Genomic DNA, 22503 nt, shown 5'->3' on the forward strand with positions numbered 1-22503 from the left:
ACACAATAATGGTAAGCTATAATCATCACCATTATTATCTATAAACTGGAGATAACAAAAGCTACTTTGCAAACCCTAAGAGGATTATATGAGATGAATTATGCAAAGTACCTCGAGCATGGTATCTGTCATGCCCTGAATACTAAATAATGGTTAGCTATTACTGTGAAATGGATCAGCAGACTTAATCATCTAACTTGCTAGTAACTTAGGCGTGTTGGAGGGAGAAAGCAGAGCTCCCCCTTTCCTGAACCCCTAATAAATTTGAGCCTTTGATGGGCTTTTCAGAGGTGGAACAGAGACTCTCAAGGTGATAGGATCAGGAAATGGGGGTCTTGATTGGGTGTGAGAAGGTGATGAAGTTGAAGGTGATGAAGCCAGCTTACCTTCATTTAGCCACATTCTACATTTAGTTTGAGATTCTACAATTGCTCTCTGTCTGTGGTCAAGACATGAACCTTTTCCCAAACAGCCATTTTTTATAAAAAATAATAAGCACTCCCTAGCTCTGATTCTTAAGCTAGTATTTCGGGCAACTGTCTAATAACAGGTCCCACCTCTAATAATGAAAGAGAAGTTATTGTTTATTGAATGTGTATGATGCAATTCAGGCATTATCCAACACTCTTCATATATATTATCTCCTTAGTATATGAATGGCTTTGGCAGGTAGGTACCTTTATTGTCCAAATTATGACAGGAAGGAAACTGAGGCTTCAAGAAGTTAATTGGTCTAAGAATATGCAACTTGCAAGGGATAAAGGAAAGATTTTTAGCCCATTTTGATCTAATTCTAATGCTTCTGCGCCTATCCTTTATTTATACCACAGATACAATATTGGGTTGTAGGTTCTCAATTTTAATAGCAATTTTCATCCCCCTTACCCTCTAATTTCCCCTTAACAATTATATAATATTTTCTTATCTTGCTGAGATCTGGGGCAGAGTTAGATGGTCTTAATATCATGACAGTTCCCTAAGATTACTGCTGTCTTTTGCCTTCCAAATGACAGTATGTCATAAAATCAAATATTGATTGGTCACATGATTTAAAAATTCAACAAATATATGGAAAGTGTTTATGTGCAGGATATGCTGCTAGCTTCTCAGGGAAAGAAAAGGTGAGTTGGATAGGGAAGCATCCTTAAGCTGTTTATAATAAGGTGCCCTGGCTACTGGAATGCAAAAAGCAGGTTCAGAGAGAGTGGGAAGGAGCTTTAGCAAAAGTCACCTACTCCTGGAAAGTTTCTCCAGGAGCCACCTTGGAATGAGAAGGCCTTTGAGCTGCCCCTGAAGATTGGGAAAGATTGGGCAGGTAGAGAAGCCAAGGACAGTGGTGTTGCAAACAGAGAAGGTGATGTGAGCGTGGGTCTGAAGAGCTGATACTGGAGAGTGCGTGCTGAGGAAGGGGTGTCTGGCTCAAGAAAGAGGAAGTAAAGAGAGAGGAGGCTGGAAAAGCGCTTCCAATCAGATCAAGAAGTCCATTCATCACAGAGTGGAGCTGCTGGGTATGTAGTTTAGAGGCATAGTAGGTAGTCAGACCACAGTGGCAGTTCACTCAACAAATCCTGACCATTAATTTCTTTCAAGGACAGTCAGAGTGAAAAGGAGGAAATAAAAACTTAAAATCTTTTAACAGGTATATTTAACAGAATGTATAGCATGTGTCAAGGGCATGTTAGAGATGAAAGAGGGGGTCAAGGAGGGTCCAAACTTTGAGTTTGGAAGAAAAATAAAGGAAATACAGCAGGGGGGAACAGATGTCAGAGGCTGATGATATTTTGGGAGATAAGTTTAGAAATAATAGAGATCATTTTAACAATTAAAATGCTACAAATCCTAAAACTGCATTTATTTACTAGACACATAGATTATGCACGTGGGCCTGAATTAGGATCATATATGAAGAACTCATTAAAACACAAATCATATGCATCAATACCTTTGCTCTGTCTAAATAGTTTAGTTTTAAAAGATGTTACTCAGTCATTTGATTAACAGAATTTGACTGTCTTATTGAATTCATCTGCCACTCATCTCAGCTGCTCTTCTTTATTTTGTGGTGTTGGGGATTGAACCCAGGGCCTCGGGTATGTTAAGCGTGTGCTCTGCCTCTGAGCCACATCCCCAGCCTTCAGCTGCTCTTCTTACCCACTGCAATCTGACCTCAGCTCCTACTGCTCAACTGAAATTTCATGGCAAAAGATCATTGATGATTTTCCCATTGTACAATCATTCAATTTTTGAAAATCAAAGTTGTATTTAATTATCAAATCAAACAGTTCTACAGAGTTTATAATATCAAAAAACATCAACTTTCCAGTTTTCACCTCACAAGAGCAATTATTTTCAACTCTTCAACAACTTCCAGGCAAATAATAGAATTATGCCTATTATTTTCCCTTCCTTCCCCTTTCTTTTCTTGCTGTGCTGGATATCTTCTATCTGTCCCTTGGGTTATCTCTGCCCATCTCCTTGCTTTCTGTGAGGGAGACTTCCCTGTATGGACTATATAAATGGGTTTATGAATGAACCCTTTGGCTTTCGGCTGTGTTTATTGGTCTTCATTTCAGAGATGAAGGGCGGGGGGAGTGTCAAAGAGCGCATGTGCTAGAACTTCAGCCCCTTTTGTGTCTTCTTGCCTCCTGGATTGATTCTCTAATTTTATCATTTATTTTGTATTTCTTACATTTTCTGTAATCAACTTTTAAAGGAAATTTTCTTCAAAATTATCTTTCAGCCTTTTCATTATGTTTTTTCATTGATGGTCACATTTTTTTTTTTTTTTTTTTTTTTTTTTTTTTTTTTTTTTTTTTGGTGCTGGGGATCGAACCCAGGGCCTTGTGCATGCAAGGCAAGCACTCTACCAACTGAGCTATCTCCCCAGCCCCAATGGTCACATTTTTAATTTGTGAAAAATATTTTTTGTTTTCTAGATGTTCCTACTTTCATAGACTTCCATTTCTGTTATGGATTCAGTGTCTATTCTTATCCAGAAAAGAATGTCAATGTTATGCATATTTAGAAGTCTTAATTTGCTCCCTATGTCCTCAAGGCTACTTCAAAAAACAAAACAAAACAAAAAACACAGTGACTGTCTTGGATTTGTCTTTCCATCTTGAAGGCTTGCTTCAATTAACTAGTGATTTTAGGCTCTTGGCCCATTTCGTCTTCAAGAGTGAGCAACAAAAAGCTGTTTGGAAACTGACTGGTAGGGCTGGTTCACTGGTGGGCCTGGTGGGGTCTGGCCGTGAAAGGCCCCAGCTCTATGTCTTAAACCCATAACCTAGGTCACTCCACCCCAACATCCCCTGGGAAGGTTGCACGACTTACCCGGAGGTTGTCAAACTGATAAACAGGTTGAGAAAGAACAGGGCGGTTGGGGAAGCACAGACCATCTCTGAACAACAGGAACTGATAAGCAGGAACCATAAAGGTGTCAAGCAAAAATTTCCAGGAACATAGTACGAAAAACGACCTTACCCTTTAGGTGACCCATGTGCGGGATTCAAAATAGCCAATAAGATACCTGTTGCTTACCGCGCGCGCGAAACCTGCCCCTTTACCCTATAAAAACCTGTACCCCAAAAGCCCGGTGTGCCAGTTCACCGAAGCTCCAGCTGAGGTTTTACTGAGCACCCGCAGGCACCTGTGTACCAATAAATAGCCTCTTGCTTTTGCAGCCAGTGTCTTCGCGTGATCTTCCTTGGACAGGGGGATGGAGGGTCTTTCAGCCGAACTCTGTTAAATGGATATTTAGAAAGGAACCCTTCAGTGTCATGGCTACCAGTGTTCTTGGAGCACAGCAGGGAAGAGGAAGAAGGGATTCATCAGTCGGTGAGTGACTTCCGCTTACCTGCTTGCTTTTGTGTGTCTCCTTTGCCCTCAGGTGTTCCTGGTGTCTCTCTGTTAGTAAACTGGTAGGTTCTGCTGGGGTGAGGAAGGGGCAATCTCCCCACCTGCATGGGTTTATTACTGCTCCTTTCAAACATTTTTAATTAATTATTTTGTTTTTAATGCAATTATATCTCCACTTTTAGAGGTCCCTGGTGCCTCCGAATCTTGTGCGTGTGTGTGTGTGTGTGTGTGTGCTTCACCAGCTTAGTTACCACTTCCTTACCTGCCTCCCATCTGTATTCCTGTGTTGCTGTTGTGTGTTTTCCCATTAACTCATGTTTGTGAGACTTTTTAAAACCCATATACGCTATGCTTTTATTACAAAATGGCTATAATTATATGTGTCCAACCCACCATGCAATGAGAATTTTCTTGTTCTTACTCAATTTTGTTGACTCACTTGAAACTTTACACCATTCGTTCTAGAAACTTTATCATCCTTGGCTTCTGTGGCCATAGTATTTTTTTCCCTCTTGCTGTATCGTCTAACATTCTTTCTCTGGTTCTTTCTTCTTCAGTGTATCCTTTTTTTTTTTTATTGTAAACAAATGGGATACATTTTGATTCTCTGTACATGGAGTAAAGGCATACCATTCCTGTAATCATAAATTTACACAGGGCAATGTTGTTTGATTCATTCTGCCATTTTTCCCCCTCCCCCCCCACCCCACCCACCCCTCTTTTCCCTCTATACAGTCCTTCCTTCCTCCATTCTTGCCCCCCTCCCTAACCCTAACCCTAAACCTAACCCTAACCCTAACCCTAACGCTAACCCCTCCAACCCCCCATTATATGTCATCATCTGCTTATCAGCGAGATCATTCGTCCTTTGGTTTTTTGAGATTGGCTTATCTCACTTAGCACGATATTCTCCAATTTCATCCATTTGCCTGCAAATGTCATAATTTTATCATTCTTTATGGCCGAGTAATATTCCATTGTAAAAATAAAATGCTTGGGAATCAATCTCACAAAAGAGGTGAAAGACCTCTACAATGAGAACTACAGAACACTAAAGAAAGAAACTAAAGAAAACCTTAGAAAATGGAAAGATCTCCCATGTTCTTGAATAGGAAGAATTAGTATTGTCAAAATGGCCATACTACCAAAAGTGCTATACACATTCAATGCAATTCCAATTAAAATCCCAATGATGTACCTTTCAGAAATAGAGCAAGCAATTATGAAATTCATCTGGAAGAATAAGAAACCCAGAATAGCTAAAGCAATCCTCAGCAGAAAGAGAGAAGCAGGGGGTATCACAATACCAGATCTTCAACTCTACTACAAAGCAATAGTAACAAAAATGGCAAGGTATTGGTACCAAAATAGACAGGTAGATCAATGGTACAGAATAGAGGACATGGACACAAACCCAAATAAATACAATTTTCTCATACTAGACAAAGGTGCCAAAAATATGCAATGGAGAAAAGATAGCCTCTTCAACAAATGGTGCTGGGAAAACTGGAAAACCATATGCAACAGAATGAAATTAAACCCCTATCTCTCACCCTGCACAAAACTCAACTCAAAATGGATTAAGGACCTTGGAATCAGACCGGAGGCCCTGCATCTTATAGAAGAAAAAGTAGGTCCAAATCTTCAACTTGCTGGCTTAGGATCAGACTTCCTTAACAGGACTCCCATAGCACAAGAAATAAAAGCAAGAATCAATAACTGGGATAGATTCAAACTAAAAAGCTTTCTCTCAGCAAAGGAAACTATCAGCAATGTGAAGAGAGAGCCTATAGAGTGGGAGAATATCTTTGCCACTCATACTTCAGATAGAGCACTAATTTCCAGAACATATAAAGAACTCAAAAAACTCTACACCAAGAATACAAATAATCCAATCAACAAATGGGCTAAAGAAATGAAAAAACACTTCACAGAAGAAGATGTACAAACAATCAACAGATATATGAAAAAATGTTCAACATCTCTAATAATAAGAGAAATGCAAGTCAAAACTACCCTAAGATTCCATCTCACCCCAATTAGAATGGCGATTATCAAGAACACAAGCAACAATACGTGTTGGCGAGGATGTGAGGAAAAAGGTACACTCATACATTGCTGGTGGGGTTGCAAATTAGTGCAATCACTCTGGACAGCAGTATGGAGATTCCTCAGAAAGCTTGGACTGGAACCACCATTTGACCCAGCTATCCCACTCCTTGGCCTATACACAAAGGACTTAAAATCAGTATACTACAGAGATACAGCCACATCAATGTTCATAGGTGCTCAATTCACCATAGCCAGATTGTGGAACCAACCTAGATGTCCTTCAATTGATGAATGGATAAAGAAACTGCTACGTATCCTTTAAATGTTATTTCCCAGGTCTTCTCTTAAGCTCTCTTTTGCTTCTATTTACACATTCTCCACAGGCGATGTCACCCACTTGCAAGGATTGAACCCTTCCTTAGTAATGTCTACTCCCAAATCTATGTCTGTGGCTCCATACTTATATAATGCTGAAAAACCAGACAGAGGAAAGAGGACACTGCCTTCCCATACCTCAATCAGGCAGCACAAATATCCCAAAGCCAAAACAGGTCGACTTTTATGTTAAGGATATGACAGGAGTGAAGGAAGGCATTCAACTTAAAAGTAACAAATGGAACCTTGCAGTACCCGTATTAATCATAATAGGTAAAGCTTAGCTGCAGTAACAAGCAATCCCAAACACAAATCCAACAACATAAAAAGTTAATTTCTTGCAGAGAGAATCTGTTGTCAGTGAGCCAACTTACCAGGCAGCTATTTTTCTGTATTGGATCACCATTCAAAGTCTCTTCAATTTCGTGGAACTTCAGTTTCAACACAGGTTGTGAATCTAACCACGGCAGAAGAGGAAAGAGTGACAATCACACAGAGGGAAAACATGTCGGTCTCTGTACGTTCTCCAAATTTGGGGCCCTGAGAATTGAATACTGTTGGATAGCAAAAATTCAGAGGATCAACAATATTTGCCCTGAAATAGAAAATTTGACCCTAAACAAAATATCTTTTAATTTTTGTACTCCCAGTACTTGCTTGATGACTGTGACAGAGTGAGCATCAATAGGTGGAATTCAGATACATGTTAGGAGATGATTTGATAAGTCTCTTTGAAAAGCTGTTCAGAGAAATCTGAATTGGTATCTTATTTTCCTTCCAGAACAAGCAGAAACATTCAGAATCCTTCTTTTGACCTTTCTCCTGGGGCAAAAGAAAGGATCATTTTTCAAAAATGTTCTTACATGTGTCTAAATATTTGGAAGCCTAAGACTTTGAGTTTAAAATTTGAAGAGAAGGCATTTCATAGCCTTCTTGTTTATATTTACCTTGATCAAAATCCCTCCCCAGCTCCAAACTCAAAGGGCAGAATGGATGGGGGAAAAAGTTACAAAATATTGTCTGAAAGAGTCAGGGAGGGCTGGGTGTAGAGGTGCTCACTTGTAATCCCAACAACACAACTCAGGAGGCTGAGGCAGGAGAATTCCAAGTTCAAGGTCAGCGTCAGTAACTTAGCGAGGCCCATGGCAACTTAATGAGACCCTGTTTCAACATCTCTGGGTTCAGTTCCTGGTACAAAAAAAGTCAGGAAGGTAGTTATGTTTGTGTGCCTGTGTGTGTCCTTGTGTGAATGTGTGCTTTTTATGTTGGTTGTGGGACAGTCACAGTCTTGTATATAGGCATATTTATAGGCAAAGAAATGTGAGCCTTGAGGTATGAAATGGATCATGAGAGATTTGAGCTCCAGTTGGTGACCCATTTCTTGCATTTTCATCTTACTTCAATGATATACTACTTATTGCCCAACATGCAGATTAATCTTTAGAAACATAGTCCCCCATAGGTGATGAGAGGAAGTACTGAATGATTGATGTCGAGGAAATCCTCATGTGGGATAGATTTTGAGAAACACCAAACAACCCAAGTAACCACAGCTTAGAGTGATAAGCAACTTGTCCAAATTGATACAGCTAGTAGATGCATATATTTCTGATATGCTCCATCTGTTGGCATCTCAATATGAATTTTAGTATCGGTTTGACAATTTCCAGACACTCAAACCCAGCTGCTTTGATTAGGATTGCCCTGACTTTATAGATTATTTTGGAATGATGGCTAATTTTAATGTGTCAGTTTAACTGGGCACATCATTCCTGATTCTCAGGAACTTTGAACTTGGGCTTGGAATGATGCCAATGGCTTTTGAGGGCTTCCAGCTTGCAAACAGCAGATAGTGGGATTTCTCAGGCTCCATAATCACATGAGTCAATTCCTCACAGTAAATCTTTCTATATATCCTGTTCCATTTCTCCAGAGAATGCTGACTAATATATTTGTGGAGAATTGACATCTTATACAATTGAGTTTTCCTATTTCCTTCCAATTACTGAAATCTTCTTTAATTTCTATAACAAAATTTCATCATTTTCATTGTGAAGCAGCAATTTATTCACCACAATTCTAACTGATCGGGGGCCTTCTGGGCCAGACATAGTGAGGTAAGAACTTACTGAGTGCGAGGTGCAATGAGGAAACTGAAAGTTCAGAAGATACGATGAAAGGTTCCACTAAGTAAATGAACCATCAGTTTTACAGCAAAGGCATCGTAAGTGGTAGACAGTAAATAGCCTTGTGCCCGGCAGCAGGGATGCAGGGAACTCTGCTGAGGGGCGATTTGCTGCAGCCTGCCATGCAATGATTATTCAGCAGCAGTTCTTCGTGACGTCCTCCTCACGTGATTATTAACGGAAGCATGATGATGCCATTTTTAATCGTGAAGAGCACCGTGGGGCTGAATCCAGGCCAAGCTCACCTTCTGGGCCCTCCCTCTTTTCCTCCCTCTTCCACTTCTGGAACCTTCTCCAGCTGCTAGCAGTCCTCTTCAGCACCTTCATATTTAGTCAGAACCTCCTCTTCCCACCCACATCTAGGCCTGCCTTATCCTTTACTTCTTCACAGTACCATAAAGAGCCTCAAATCCTCCCCGTTCCTATCTCCTCCCTTTATTCTTACTTAGAGTATTCAGGTGTTTAGAAGTAGATAGATGATTCAGTCCACATCCAATAACTAGGTAGGTATTTCTCAAATTAGGGGCAAAGCATAGGTTTGACAGGTCTTTGGGAATTATATCATTATTGATGTTTATTGAGCACTTACTATGTGTCAGGTACTATTTGGAATGTTTTGCTCACTGACTTCACTATGAGCCTATAAAATAGATGCCTGGATCTCCATTTAACAGATTAGAAAACTGAGTAACACGTTCTGATCCCTATCAAACATCTGAGCAACCACAGAAAGAATGATTTATTGACCCAAGGTTGGATAACTAATAAATGGTAGTGTAAGGACTCCAATCCAGGCAGCCTGGGTCTAGAGTTAATGCAGTGCTATCATTTAAGGCTTGATTGGAAGTGGATGGTTTAAGATGACCTCATGCATATGTCTGGCAAAGCTGTTGGCTGGGGCCTCCTCCTCCAAGTGGTCTTTCCATCAGGACGCTTCAGACTTCGCTATATGGCAACTGGATTCCAAGAGGGCAAATATCATGTGGAAAATCACCTTGATGCAATGGCATCTTCTAACTGTACCAACAGACTGGTTGTCCCAGAGGCCACGGAACAGATAGGCATATAGATCTAATTAAGATACTTGAATAGTATTATCTATGCAGTAATTTTAAAACATGCCTTCACATTCTTTGGCATTGTTCCCATTGAGAGGTGGGACTATATACTCTTTCCTTGAGGCTAGGCTGACCTTAGTGGCTTCCTTTGTAGGCAATAGAATATAATGGAAAGAATGCTGTGCGATTTCCAAGGATAGGTCAGAAAAGGCCATGAGCCTGGTTCTTTACAACTCACTCCTGGGAGAAACCAGCTGTCAGGTGAGAAATTTGCTATGCTAAAGGGGCTATGTGAAGGTGCTTTGCATTTCCAGTCAGCTCATATCAACTGTCAGCCACACAAGTGAGCCATTATACACATCCTGCCCAGTGGAATGTTTGGTTGACATCCGATTGCCACTACATGAGAAACTTCAATAAATAACTGCCCCAAAAAGCCCTTCCCAGATTACTGAGCCACAAAATCATGAGCAAAATAAATTGTTTATTTAATCCACAAAGTTTTGTTGTAGTGTGTTCAGAGCAGTAATAGTAATCAGAAGAGTTCACCAACCAATTTGTAAGAAAAAGGGCAGATTGTCAAGTTCAGGACAAGTTGAAAGACTGTAGTACCTAAATTCTGTTTTATGAAGAGATCATATGTCTTGTTCTTCTCTGGGCTTCCAGCAAGCTGGGTTTTTGCCTCTGGAGAGTGGGCAAGGGGGTTCAGCAGATTGAAGGGGCCTGGACCCAAAATACATCTATTCTGTGGAAGAGGTGAGCAAGTGTGTCTGGCTATAACTACTGTAGCTGACCATTAACTGATAGCGCAACTGTTTATCTGCTTTTTTTTTTTTTTTTTTTTTTTTCCTGGTACTCAGGGACACTTAACCACTGAGCCACATGCCCAATCCCTTTTTGTATTTTATTTAGAGACAGGGTCTTGTTGAGTTGCTTAGGTCCTCGATAAGCTGCTGGGGATGGCTTTGAACTTGTGATCCTCCTGCCTTAGCCTCCTGAGCTGCTGGGATTATAGGCACGTGCTACCATGCCAGCCTATCTGCTTTGCTTGAGCAGAGATTACATGAGGCCATAGTGGGGCTACAGTGGGTATCACCAGTAGGTATCCAGTTTAGGGATGACACTGTCGATTTAGAGGTAGTGTGATCTGTGCCTTCTTAATAATTAAAGTTCACTCACCTTTCCACCCCTTTCTGTAAAGCAGCACTCTCTTTTGCTCCATGCTTTTTATCTATGTTCAACACATATTCACTTATTCTAGATATAACATTTTATAAATGACTTGCTTCTACATTTTAATTTTTCTCATTGCTTTACAACAGAATGGAAAATTCTTGAATAATACAACAAAGGCATTAGAGTAAGCACATGCTTATCAGATCCGGTTTATGATGTCTCATTTATTGGTCAAATAAATTGACAGAAGTTGACAGTGTGGAAATGGACTACACAAGAATGTAGATAACAACAGATATAATTCATTCATTCATTGGGAATTACTATTGTTAACAATCTACTATTAACATATAGGTTGGAAATGGTTGATCCAGCAATCAAATTTTCAGCAATCTGTCTCTGGAGTCCACACCCTAACCCGCTGTCCTACAGATTACTGGGAACGAGTTCTCAAAGAGAAGCTTTTTCAAGCCTCACTCCCCAGTCCTCAACCCAAGTCCAATGAATCAGAATCTCTTAGGCATAAGGGGTATTTTTAGGCTGGATGAGGTGATAATCTCAGGTACCTGAGACAAAAATAACAGCAGAAGATCCAGTAAACATGGAGAGGGGATTTCAAAGACAGAGTTCTTGCACTCAAAAAGCCTTCCTTTTCCATAAAGTACATTCATAATTATCATTATTACATCATGAAGGTGAAATTTAAAAAATTGCTTTGCATGGTTTTCAGCGGTTCTCATACTTTAGTGTGTAAAAGTTTTACCTGAAGAGGTTGTTAAAATACAGGTGACTGAACTGTCCTACATACTTTAGGTCACCTCTAGATTCCATATAATACCAAATATAATGTGTAAATAGTTATGCTGTATTGTTGAGGAAATGACTAGAATAAAAGTCTATATACATGCTTAGTGCAGATGCATTTTTTTTCCAAATATTTTTTATCTGAGGTTGTTTGAATTCACAGATTAGGAGCCCCAGATAAAGGCTGGCTGTATTGCACTTACATATTTATAGCACATCTACTATACATCAGGGCTGGAAGCAGCAGTGGATAAGGATGGGATTTAGATCTATATTACACTTGAGTAGATTTATTGTCTAAGTGGATTTATTCTCTAAGACAGGGTGCCTAAGTATCATTAGAAGCGATCTTCTTTCTCCCTTAGGAAGAGATAAGGCAAAGCTCCATGGAGCAAGAGACCCTTTGAAACAGGCCTTGAAGTTGCCTAGGACACGTGGAAATCATGGAGAATCACTGAATTCTTTCCGTTCTGGCAAGGAGGGAGGGAAAAATCACAATCAACCACCCAGAAAAGGTCTGTGACATTCTTGCCTTGGGCTCCAGCATTAGCAGTCATCAAGCAACATGCTGTCGTCAGACCAGTAAACAGCGTCATCCCCTCAAGGTCTCCAGCCTCAAACCCTCCTTGGGAACGGGTAGAACCGGCCTTGCCTTCTCTTGGGAGCACTCGGCAATTGCATCAGCGCCCCGCCGTCTGGCCGCGGTGGGCGCTGACCCGACGAAGGGCGCGGCTCGGGCGCTTCATTTCCCAAAGGCCTGAGCAGGGCGCTGTGACCCCACCAGGCTCCGAGAGGCCGAGCTGCTAGGTCTGGCCAGTGCCGGGGCCGCACGCTGTGGCAGCGCTCAAAATGCTGCCACATTTAGGATGGTGCCGGAGTGGCCCGGGTGGCAGCTGCACAACCCGGCTGGGCGAGGGACCCCGAAGGCTTTTTCCCTGTGGTGGGTTTAACTGTGGCGGCTGCCCGCACAGAGGGTACGCTCCCCCCTTCTTCCACCTTCACGCTTCGAGAGGATAGGGACGCGAGTGCGCATTCCCCCGGGCCCCCGCCAGCACGGCCAGCACGCCTGCGCACTGCGCCTGCGCGGCCCCGCCCACGCCCTGCCCCTTTCGCTTCGCCCCGCCCTGTTACCCCTTATGCCACCACTAGGGGTAGCCGCGGCGGCTGCGGCCTGAGAGCGCGGCTGCTTTGAGGGTGCCGGAGCCCTACAGAGTGGGGACCAGGGAAGGCAAGAGGGTGGGAAAGCCGGCGGGAGAGGAGGGCGGTGCCCGAAGAGGGCGGTGCGTGGCTGACTCATCCCTCTAGAAGATCCGAGTGACAGACACACACTAGCCGAGCCCGCCCGCCCGCGCCGCTCCTCCTCAGCCGGGAGGCGCCCGCCCGCACCACCCGCCCGCCCGCCCGCTCCGGGAGCTCTCGGGGCCCGGCCGCCTCGGAGAAAGTTTTTCTCTTCGGAGAGGCCGGAACCGTCGCGGGCCTTTTGGAAGGGAAGAGGGGACGGCAAGGGAGGCGACCGCCGCGCGGGCCCGCGGAGTGCATGGTGCCCAGCGCCTCGGCTGCCTGTCAGGAGGACCTCGGGGCGGGGTCGGGCTGAGCCAGCTCCTTCCTCTCGACCCAGCCTCGTCAGAAGTCGCCCTCCGGGACTGCCGCGGGGGTCCCCGCTCCTCAGCCCGCCATGTCCCGGCTGCTGCCGCTGCTGAGGAGCCGGACCGCGCGCAGCCTGAGACCGGGCCCGGCAGCCGCCGCCGCGCCCCGCCCGCCGTCCTGGTGCTGCTGTGGGCGGGGGCTGCTGGCGCTCGCGGCCCCCGGCGGCCCCCGGAGTCTGGGCACCCACCCCAAGAAGGAGCCCATGGAGGCGCTGAACACGCCGCAGGGCGCGCGCGACTTCATCTACAGCCTGCACTCCACCGAGAGGAGCTGCCTGCTCAAGGAGCTGCACCGCTTCGAGTCCATTGCCATCGCCCAAGGTAAGGGGGCGCGTGGGGGACGGGCCCGGGCCCGCGCCCTCCCTCCCCGGGAGCCCACCCCCGCCCCTCCCGCCTGCCACCCAGGCCCGCCTGGCCTCGCGCCTGGGATGGCCGAAGGGGGGGAACTTTCCACCTCCCGAGTGTCCCCGAGGCAGGTAGGACAGGCGCGGATGGTGCCAGGCAGCTGGGGCCAAGCCTGGCTGGTTCCTCCCCAGCCTCAGAATCCCGAGCTTCAGCCTATAATGCCAGGCATACTGTTGGGATTTTGTTTTGATTTGCCCTGTGCCACCCCTCCCCAACCCTCCTGCCCAAAGCCCTTTCTGCTTTCCTGTGAACGTGCACCCATGCAGGTGGCATGCCCTGCCTGCCCCGAGAAAGTGCTGCAAACGACAGGCAGGAAGAAACTTTCTTGAACGGTTATCAAAAAAGATGTATGGGCGGCCCCCCAAAAGGGGGGTGTAGCTTCCCAAGGCAGTGATGCTCTCAGCTGCTTGTTTCCACATGCATCAAGGTAGACAGCCGAAGGAAGCACGTTTCTGGGAAATGGAAAGAATGAATCAAACAGCAACTGCAAATATACATTTATAATCCTGGACAGGTTCAAGTTTAACTCCGGGTTTTGTTGCCCCAGAGTTGAATGACATAAATAAGGTATTTAGGAGGGGGAGGAAATCTGTAGCTCTACAGTAAAAAGCAGATTTCTGCCTAAAGGTATTTTGGAAGGGTGAAATCAAAGCTATTTTTAAGCAAACATGTTAAAATAGGATATTTTTAAAACAAGTGCAGCATGTGGTAGGTCAGAATTTGAGTCTAGGTGAAAAGGCTAAAAGTTCAGACAATCAAAAAGCTGAGAAAGGACCCAAGGGCCAAAATGGACTCAGACTTAAAATGCTTTTGCCACTTGAATACTCTTGTATACACAGCACCTTGCTGTTATTTTCTGTTACATTCTGATATGTTTGAAAGTTTTAAAAAAGTAAATTTTTTCCCTTCTGAAGTTGATAGGCATATGAACATTTCATAGATTCTTAAGTTTAGAGCACACGGATTTGGAACATGGCATTTGATATTTGATTGCTAGAGGTACTTCAAAATGTATCTTTTACCAGTGTGCCTGACTTATCTTTATTACTGCAGAAACTTTTTATTGTACTTTTTAACCACTTTTTTTTTTTTTTTTTTTTTTTTGCTGGGAGTTTTTCCACACTTAGTTTGTAGAATTGCGAACCAATGTAAAGTACTGGATGATTCCAGATATTGTTTATCCAAGGTGTTTTTACAGGAAAATGTAACATCCACTCGATTTAGTTAAATAGTTAATCAAGATGATATAGGAAATGTTTGAATATTAGCTTATAAAATCTGTGTATACTCCTGGCATGTGGTTTTAAAGTATTTGGTTCTGAAAACGTGCTCCTTGGAAAACAGTATAGACAGCCATACATTAGAATGTTAGTTTTTATTATGTTTCTTCATGGGTAAGATTATTTGCATACACATTTTGTCTTTTCTAAGAAATTTCTTGGAAATTCTGCATTGTCAACATGTTGCAGGATTAAAGTGCCTTATGAGTATGGTCTTACGGCAGTTATTAAAAAGCATGTCCCACAAAATGACAGGCTAAATTTTATCTCATTGTTTTTGCACATGCCTGCAGTATCATAGGAATGCTACATTTTCCAATGAAGATAATATTTTCAAATTTAATATGGTTTTAAATATTCTAGAAAGAATCCCAAAACTTGAATCAGTGGAGATCATTAGCATTAATTAGACTTAACTATGTTCAGTTATATGAGAAAGAAGTTGGTAATTCAAATTGTTTTTGTTCAGGAGAAACAGGCAAGCATATAGGAAATGATATGGTGGTCTAATGCTTATCTTCTGTTTATAAACTGGAGAACTTGAAAGGTTAAATCAGTTATATTTGCTTATGTTACTGACTAAATTATTGCCTTTTGAATTAAGTGACAGATGCGACTGCTTTAATTTTTAGTGTAGTCTTGGTGTTCATTTATTGTTTTCAGTATCAAGACATGTAGTAATTATGGAGATAACTAGAATCATCACTTAGTAAATTACCTTATTCATTAATCATGTAAGGTACAAAAGATCCTGTGTTGGGAATGTATACAGTTCATTTTATTGTTGAAATCAACATTTTATTTTCCCCACTAGACAAAAATCTCCATATTTTCTTTCATTTTTGCTTTTTGAATAATATTTTTAAATACCCAACTAATATAATAAATGTGTGTATACTAAGTGCACTTTCTAATGAAATACACGATTTGTTAAAAGGACTGTTTCTTATTATAGGAAATTTTTGTGTCCTTGGAAAAGGTGCTTGTGTGATCTCATGAAATGTTTTGACTCTGGTGTGGAAACAGAAAAAATCATCTATGCTTTGACACAGTTAATAAAATCTGCTGAAACTTGGTACATTTACCTTTATCTTTTTACATGATTATCAGTAAGCATGTGGTATAGTTGGTGACAAGATAAAGCTTTAGAATCAATTGGTAGTAGATAAGGCAGATTCTGTGGGATGTCTTATCATAGTTAAATAAGATATTGTGATTTTCAAATTACAAATTGATTCCCTTCCCAATTAAAAAAAAAAGTATATGTTGCCCTCTTGCCTTACCTGCTCAACTTGATTTCTCTCCTTCTAGAAGCAGGCCATATTCTGCTGATGGTAGATCCTTGGCTCATTGTTACTACAAGTAGGATTGGCAAGCTGACATTTTCAAGAGTTGCCTTTCAATATTAGCCAAGATTTTTAAAACACATTTTCTTCCTAATTTTTTCTAATTAATATTTCAAAATTTAAAAAACTTTAAAAATACATTTTGATTTTGAAAAATGGTAGTACATGTTGTATTAATAGTTATCCACTGCTGTATAACAAACTATCCCTAGACATAACAGCTTAAAACAAGCATGTATCATCTCACAATTTCTGATGTTAAGGAATTCTGGAGCAGCGTGGTTGGGTATTTCTGGCTCATAGTGTCTCATGAAATTGAAATACAGCTTTCAGCTGGGGCTGTATCATCTGGAATCTTGACTAGGCCTGGAGGATCCATTTCCAAGCAAACCATGGCTGTTGGCTGAAAATGTCAGTTCTTTGCCCATGGGCATTTCTACAGGGCTGCCTGAGTGTTTTCTAGCCATGGCTGCTGGTTTCTCTAGAACAAGTGTTCTAGATCCTAAGCTGGGAATCAGTCATTTTTAACCCAGTCTTAGAAGTATCAAAGCTTCTTTTTTGCGGTGGCACATTGTGGGAGGGTAGTGCACTGGGTGTGAATGCTAAAGGGTGGGAATCCGTAGGGGCTAACTTGGACACTGACTTCCACATTTACGTAAGTGCTGTAATTAATGCTTATCTAGAGTTTCCCAGAGAGACCAGAGTTGGCTATTGGAGAGGTAAAATGAGAGATAAGATTTAAAAGAAATAAGTTTCTTAGGGAATGTTTCTGTACATGTGTACTGTTTTAATAAAGATTATTTTTGCATATAGCAGATGAAAGATGTATTGAGGTGAATAGAGCAGTTTTTCCATCAGTAATAGAGCTTAGCTTTTTCTTTTTTGTTTTTCTGTATGAGTGGTAATTGCATACTTAATTTTTTTTTATTATGTCTCTATCCATATACATTAACCATATAATCCTGAACTTTAATCTTGTAGTTCCCCATTTCTTGTGATTGTTTATTTAAAGATAGAATGAGAAGCTTTGTTTTAAGAACTTGACATATAGTTTAAAGGGCCTTTGACAAAATAAGACTGGAAGATAAAAAGCTAGATATCTAAAAAACTTAAAAATAACCAAAATTTGTCATGGAGTTCTGGTCTATTAGGAATCTTGACCCTTTAAAAGTGGTGTTCTTATTTTTCTCAGTCTGTTGCTCAGGATTATGTGAGAAAGAAGCAATTCTTTTAATCTGTTAGCTTCTTTAATGGGCTGGGGATTATCTTAGCTTTTGCTTAAAGAGAAAAACATCTCATATTCCAAATACATAAATGAAGATGTTTTAGTACCTTCATTGAGATAATACAAGAAAAATAAGGGAGATATAGCGCCAGGTAGGCCCAGCAAGAGGGGAAGAACAAGAACGGGTTGGTCAGAGGTTCCAAGATGGATTTACTCACTTGCAGCTGGGCCCAGTTAGTACTTTTGACCCAAGCAGACATAGCCTCATCAGCATGACAATCTCAGAATAGCTGTAATACTTTGACAATAGTCTGGACTCCTAGAGAAAATGTTCTAAGAGGGCTAGGTAGAAACTTTAAGACTTTGTATTTGCTGCTCTAACAGATTACCACACTTTAGTAGCTTAAAACAATGCAAACTTATTCTCTTACAGTTCTGACTGCCCAGAGTCCAAAATAAGGCCTAAAGGACTAAAATCAGTGTCAGCAAGGCTGTGTCCTTCTGGAGGATTCAGGAAGACTCTGTGCCTTGTGTCTTCCAGCTTTTAGTATTCCTTGGTTCCTGGCCATATCATTTGAATATCTGCTTCAGCTATTGCTTTATCTTTTTTCTCATTGACCTTTTTACCCCCTCCTTACCAGGACTCTTGTGATGGCATTTAGTGCCCAACTGGATAATCAAGGAAACTCTGAAAATCTTTAATCACACCTACAAAGTCTCTTTGCTATATAAGGTAACATATTCACAGGTTGGGGAATTAGTATGTGGACATCTTTGGGTTCCATTATCCAGCCTATTACAGATTTGTTATGACCTAGTCTTGGAAGTACTAGAATGTTATTTCTGCTACATGCTATTAGTTAAGAAAGTCACTAAGGCCAGTCCAGGTTCAAGGGAAGGGAAATTAGAAGATGTGACATTTCATGTAGGTAGTCATACCTAATAATTTTAGTTTGTTTCTTTTTATCAGTACTTTAAAAATATTTCCTGTTGGAAATTTTTGTATTATATTTTATATATTAATATATTTTTTATTTTTTAGGATTATAAATCTCATTTTGAACATTTGTTCCTGTACTGGATGCTAGTGCAGTGATTCCTTATAGGTATTGAGATGTATAGCAGTCTTTCTTCTATATCAGGATTTCTTATCTTCAGCAATATTGATATTTTGGGCTGGTGATTCTTTTTTTTTTTTTTTTTTTTGGGGGTGCTGGGGATCGAACCCAGGGCCTTGTGCTTACAAGGCAAGCACTCTACCAACTGAGCTATCTCCCCAGCCCTGGTGATTCTTTTTTGTGGGGGCTATCTCCCACAAATATTTAACAACATCCCATCCTTCCTGCTTAAATTCTGGAATCACCCTTCCACCCTTTCCATCTATCTGTGCTAGCCAAAAATATCTCCAGACAGAGCCAACTGTCCCTTGGAGGGTCCAGGAATGTGGCTTATTGGGGAGGAGGGCTTAAAATAATCACCATGGTTGAGAGCCATTGCTTTATATGAACTACTATAAGCTATTTCTTTAGCTGCTGTTATAGTCAGCTATTTCACTGTTGTGACTAAACGATCTGACCAGCATAATTATAGAGGAGGAAAGGCTTATTTGAGGGCTCATGGTTTCAGAGGTCTTAGTCCATAGAAGACAGGCTCCATTCCTCACTACTGGAGGTGAGGCTGAACATCATGGCAGAAGAGTGTAGCAGAGGGAAGCAGCTTGCATCATCAGGAAGCAGAGAGGGCGGGTCTCCATTCTCCAGATGCAAAATATATACCCCACAGCCAGGACCCAATTCCAGTCTCCTCCAGCCACACCCTACCACTTTAATTAATCCCATCAGGGATTAATTCACTGATTGGGTTAAGACTCTTTCAACCTAATCATTTCTCCTTTGAACCTTCCCGAATTATTTCACGTAAGCTTTTGGGGGACACCTCACACCCAAACTATAACAGCTGCTCTTTCCTGTCTTCTCTTCTGTTATGTATCAGTAATCACTGTTATATATGCGTTGTCTTTGCTTTTAGCTCATTGCTTTATTTTACACATATTTATCTCTGAATAAAGACAGAAGGATAATTCTGTCTACTGGACTTCTCACCTCTCTATCTAATAAATGAATTTTGTTGTGGTAACTGTTTTCCTTGATTGTGTTCTCTCTTCACTTCTTGACTAAATTCTTAATATTAGAAACTTAGAAAATATGGCTTCCACATAAGCCAAACACTAGTTTAATTCACCAATATAATTATTTTGGTGTTTTCCATCACAGTAGTCACTTATTACTTATTTGGTATAGTAGTTATGACAAGTTTTTAAAAACAGATTTGTGGCTAGGAAGTTTGAAATAATATAAAGTCAGTTATTTATAGGGTTATCCAGAGGTCTCATGGAACTAAAAGATAATGGATGATCTTGAATGTTGAGGATGATCTGGTAGGTAGTAAACCATTATTAGTGGGCATTATTTTAGTTTTTCTAAAAATGGTGATTCCTTTGCATAACCACACTATTGTCACCAGACAATATGTCCAAGTATAAAATAACTGGAACAAATGGGGACTAAATCCCTGAGTGCAGATTTTATTAGCATCTTGCTCAGGTCAGCTGAATTAATTAATATGTAGCTTTATAGCTACCTTGTCTTTGACTCCTAAGTTTATGTCTGCTTTAAGTTATTGAGAATGATCACATAAAACAAGTAGTTACATATTAAAATTACCTCAAAGGATCTGATTAATGAGAAGCTCTTACAAGATTTTATAGGGAAACTCTGAAACATTTATTTAGATGGCTTTTGATGGCAATATATTTGAATACATTGCACTTTTTCTCTGCCTTAATTAAAGGATTTTGAGAATGAGCACAATCTAGCCTCTACCACATGTCAGAGTTTTATATACTATATTTTAATGCAATAATTTCCTTTGGGGCTACTTCTGTTTGTAGACATACTAGTCAGTATACCGAATGCCTTCTGAACTGAGCTGTTTCACTTGGCTTGCTTTTTAGATTCTATCATAGTGATAGTGAAATGTGTTGGACTTAGTCTGCCTCCCCCTGGGATTGCCCCTATTGCTTTCAGACTGTTCTCTGTTCTCATTCATTCCTTGTGGTTGTGATAAATTCTTTTCTGCTTCCAGGCATTCTGTTACTGTTTTTAATGTATGCCCTTCTGCTATTTATCACTCTTCCATAGTGTTTTTAAATTTATTTTTCTTCAGTTTTCTTGTTTTTTTAAAAAGCACCATTTCCCTCCACTCCCACTTTTTAGACACTTCTAGGACCATTACTTTGTCTTTCCAGCTAACTGGTGGCATCTATCATGTTATTGATCTTCACTTTTTACAGTGAAGATCTTTCTTATATTTTTGCTAACATCTGGATTATGTATGTTCAAAGTATCATTGTTCTAAGCACCTGAAACTTAGTTGGCTTAGGCTGCTATTTATGAATTAAAGTTTTAGGGGAATTTAAGTTAGTGTTTTAGTCAACTTTTTCACCACTGTGAACAAAAGATCTGACAAGAACAGTTTTAGAGGAGGAAAAGTTTATTTGGTGCTCATGGTTTCAGAGGTCTTAGCCCATAGATAGCCAACTCCATTGCTCTGGGTTGGAGGTGGGACAGATCATCAGGGCAGAAGGGTGTGGTGGAGGAAAGAGCTCAGGACATGACAACAAGAAAGCAGAGAGCTCTGCTACAAGAGACAAAATATAGGCTCCCAGGGCACACCCGTGGTGACCTACCTGCTCTAGCCACACCCCACTTGCCTATAGTTACCACCTAGTTAATCCATTCAACTACATTAATGCAGTGATTAGGTTTAGGCCTTTGCATCCCCTTTTCTATATACCCAGTCTCAAATTCTTTTCTGCATACTGTACAATATGCTCCTCTTTGATTATTTGCCTCCCAAATCTAGTAATATGTATTCTTCCATCAGCCATTAAAATAACACAATTAATTAACCTTCTGTTTCAGTGCTGTTTGGGTCATGCTGGTGTTTGTAATTTTTATTTAATTATCTAAATTCATAGAAAACATGGTCACAATATTCACAATGTTAAAAGATAAAGCAGTAGTATTTCAATATATAGTAATACAGTCCACAAGCAAAGTGAGAGACTTTGTTAACTTTCACTATTGTTAATGTTCAATAGTATGATGCACTTAAGTTACTTACTTAAGTAACATTACTAGGAGTGATATAACTGAGGATGAGCTATAACTGTGACCTGCCAGTTATTGTTACTGACCTCAGTGGCCAAGGAGGGAAAAAAAGATCAGTGGTAGCTACTAAGGAAGGGAAATAATCTATTCCAGATCCATTTCCTATTAGAAACAGTGTTGATTTCAGCCCCTCTTTTGGGGGCCATTATATGGGTTTTATCCTTTTTCCTCACCCTTATTTACCCATCACCTAAAAGTAAACTTTTTGTATCCCACAGAAGAATATTTTTGGATGCAGACTTTTAGCACTGAAGCAGTTCCTGGAAAACTGGATGGTTGGTCACTGAACCTCACCTAAGGGTGACAGCATTTTTGCCCTTCTTTTACAGATTATAGGTTTTGATTCATTGGAGAAATTGAGATGAGGAACCAGGTAGTGTTTCATGTCCTTCTGTGCAGCTGCCATTCCCTTCCTTCAGGTCTCACCGAAATGCACACTTATTTAAAAAAAATTTTTTTTTAGTTGTCAGTGGACATTTTATTTTACTTATGTATATGTGGTGCTGAGAATTGAACCAGGTGCCTCACACGCGCTAGGCAAGTGCTCTACCACTGAGCTATGACCCCAGCCCTACTCTTTTTTTCATCTTTGTGTGCCTGGTAGGATTTGGGGTAAAAACGTGCAAGAAGGTATGGACTCCTCCAATTAAGTGTGTTCTAGTGGCTACATATTGTCTCATCAGCCCTCACTCTGACTTCTCCTATTCCCCTACTATTTAGCTGTACTCTTCTTAGGGTGTAGTACAGTTGAATCTACCCCAGGAAAGCAGTGCTAAATAACATCTCTTCTGTCCTTGCAGGCACCTGCCTCTCTTTTGATTGAGGGTGAGTTGTTTTCTCTGTGACTTCTATTCTTTTAT

General features: G+C 41.0%; 1 protein-coding gene across 4 annotated transcripts in view; it reads left to right on the forward strand.

The window, feature by feature from the left end:
• The first annotated feature begins 13041 nt into the window (after positions 1-13041).
• Positions 13042-22503, forward strand: part of Tmem65 (transmembrane protein 65) — a 49975-nt gene continuing 40513 nt past the window's right edge. For all 4 annotated transcript variants that reach the window (XM_047563399.1, XM_047563407.1, XM_047563417.1 and 1 more), the window contains exon 1: positions 13042-13476. In XM_047563399.1, coding sequence (XP_047419355.1) covers positions 13185-13476 — 292 coding nt within the window. In that variant the 5' untranslated portion in view covers positions 13042-13184. The remainder of the gene's footprint in view (positions 13477-22503) is intronic.

This window comes from Sciurus carolinensis, chromosome 1 (genome assembly GCF_902686445.1).
Source record: "Sciurus carolinensis chromosome 1, mSciCar1.2, whole genome shotgun sequence".
NCBI lineage: Eukaryota > Metazoa > Chordata > Mammalia > Rodentia > Sciuridae > Sciurus > Sciurus carolinensis.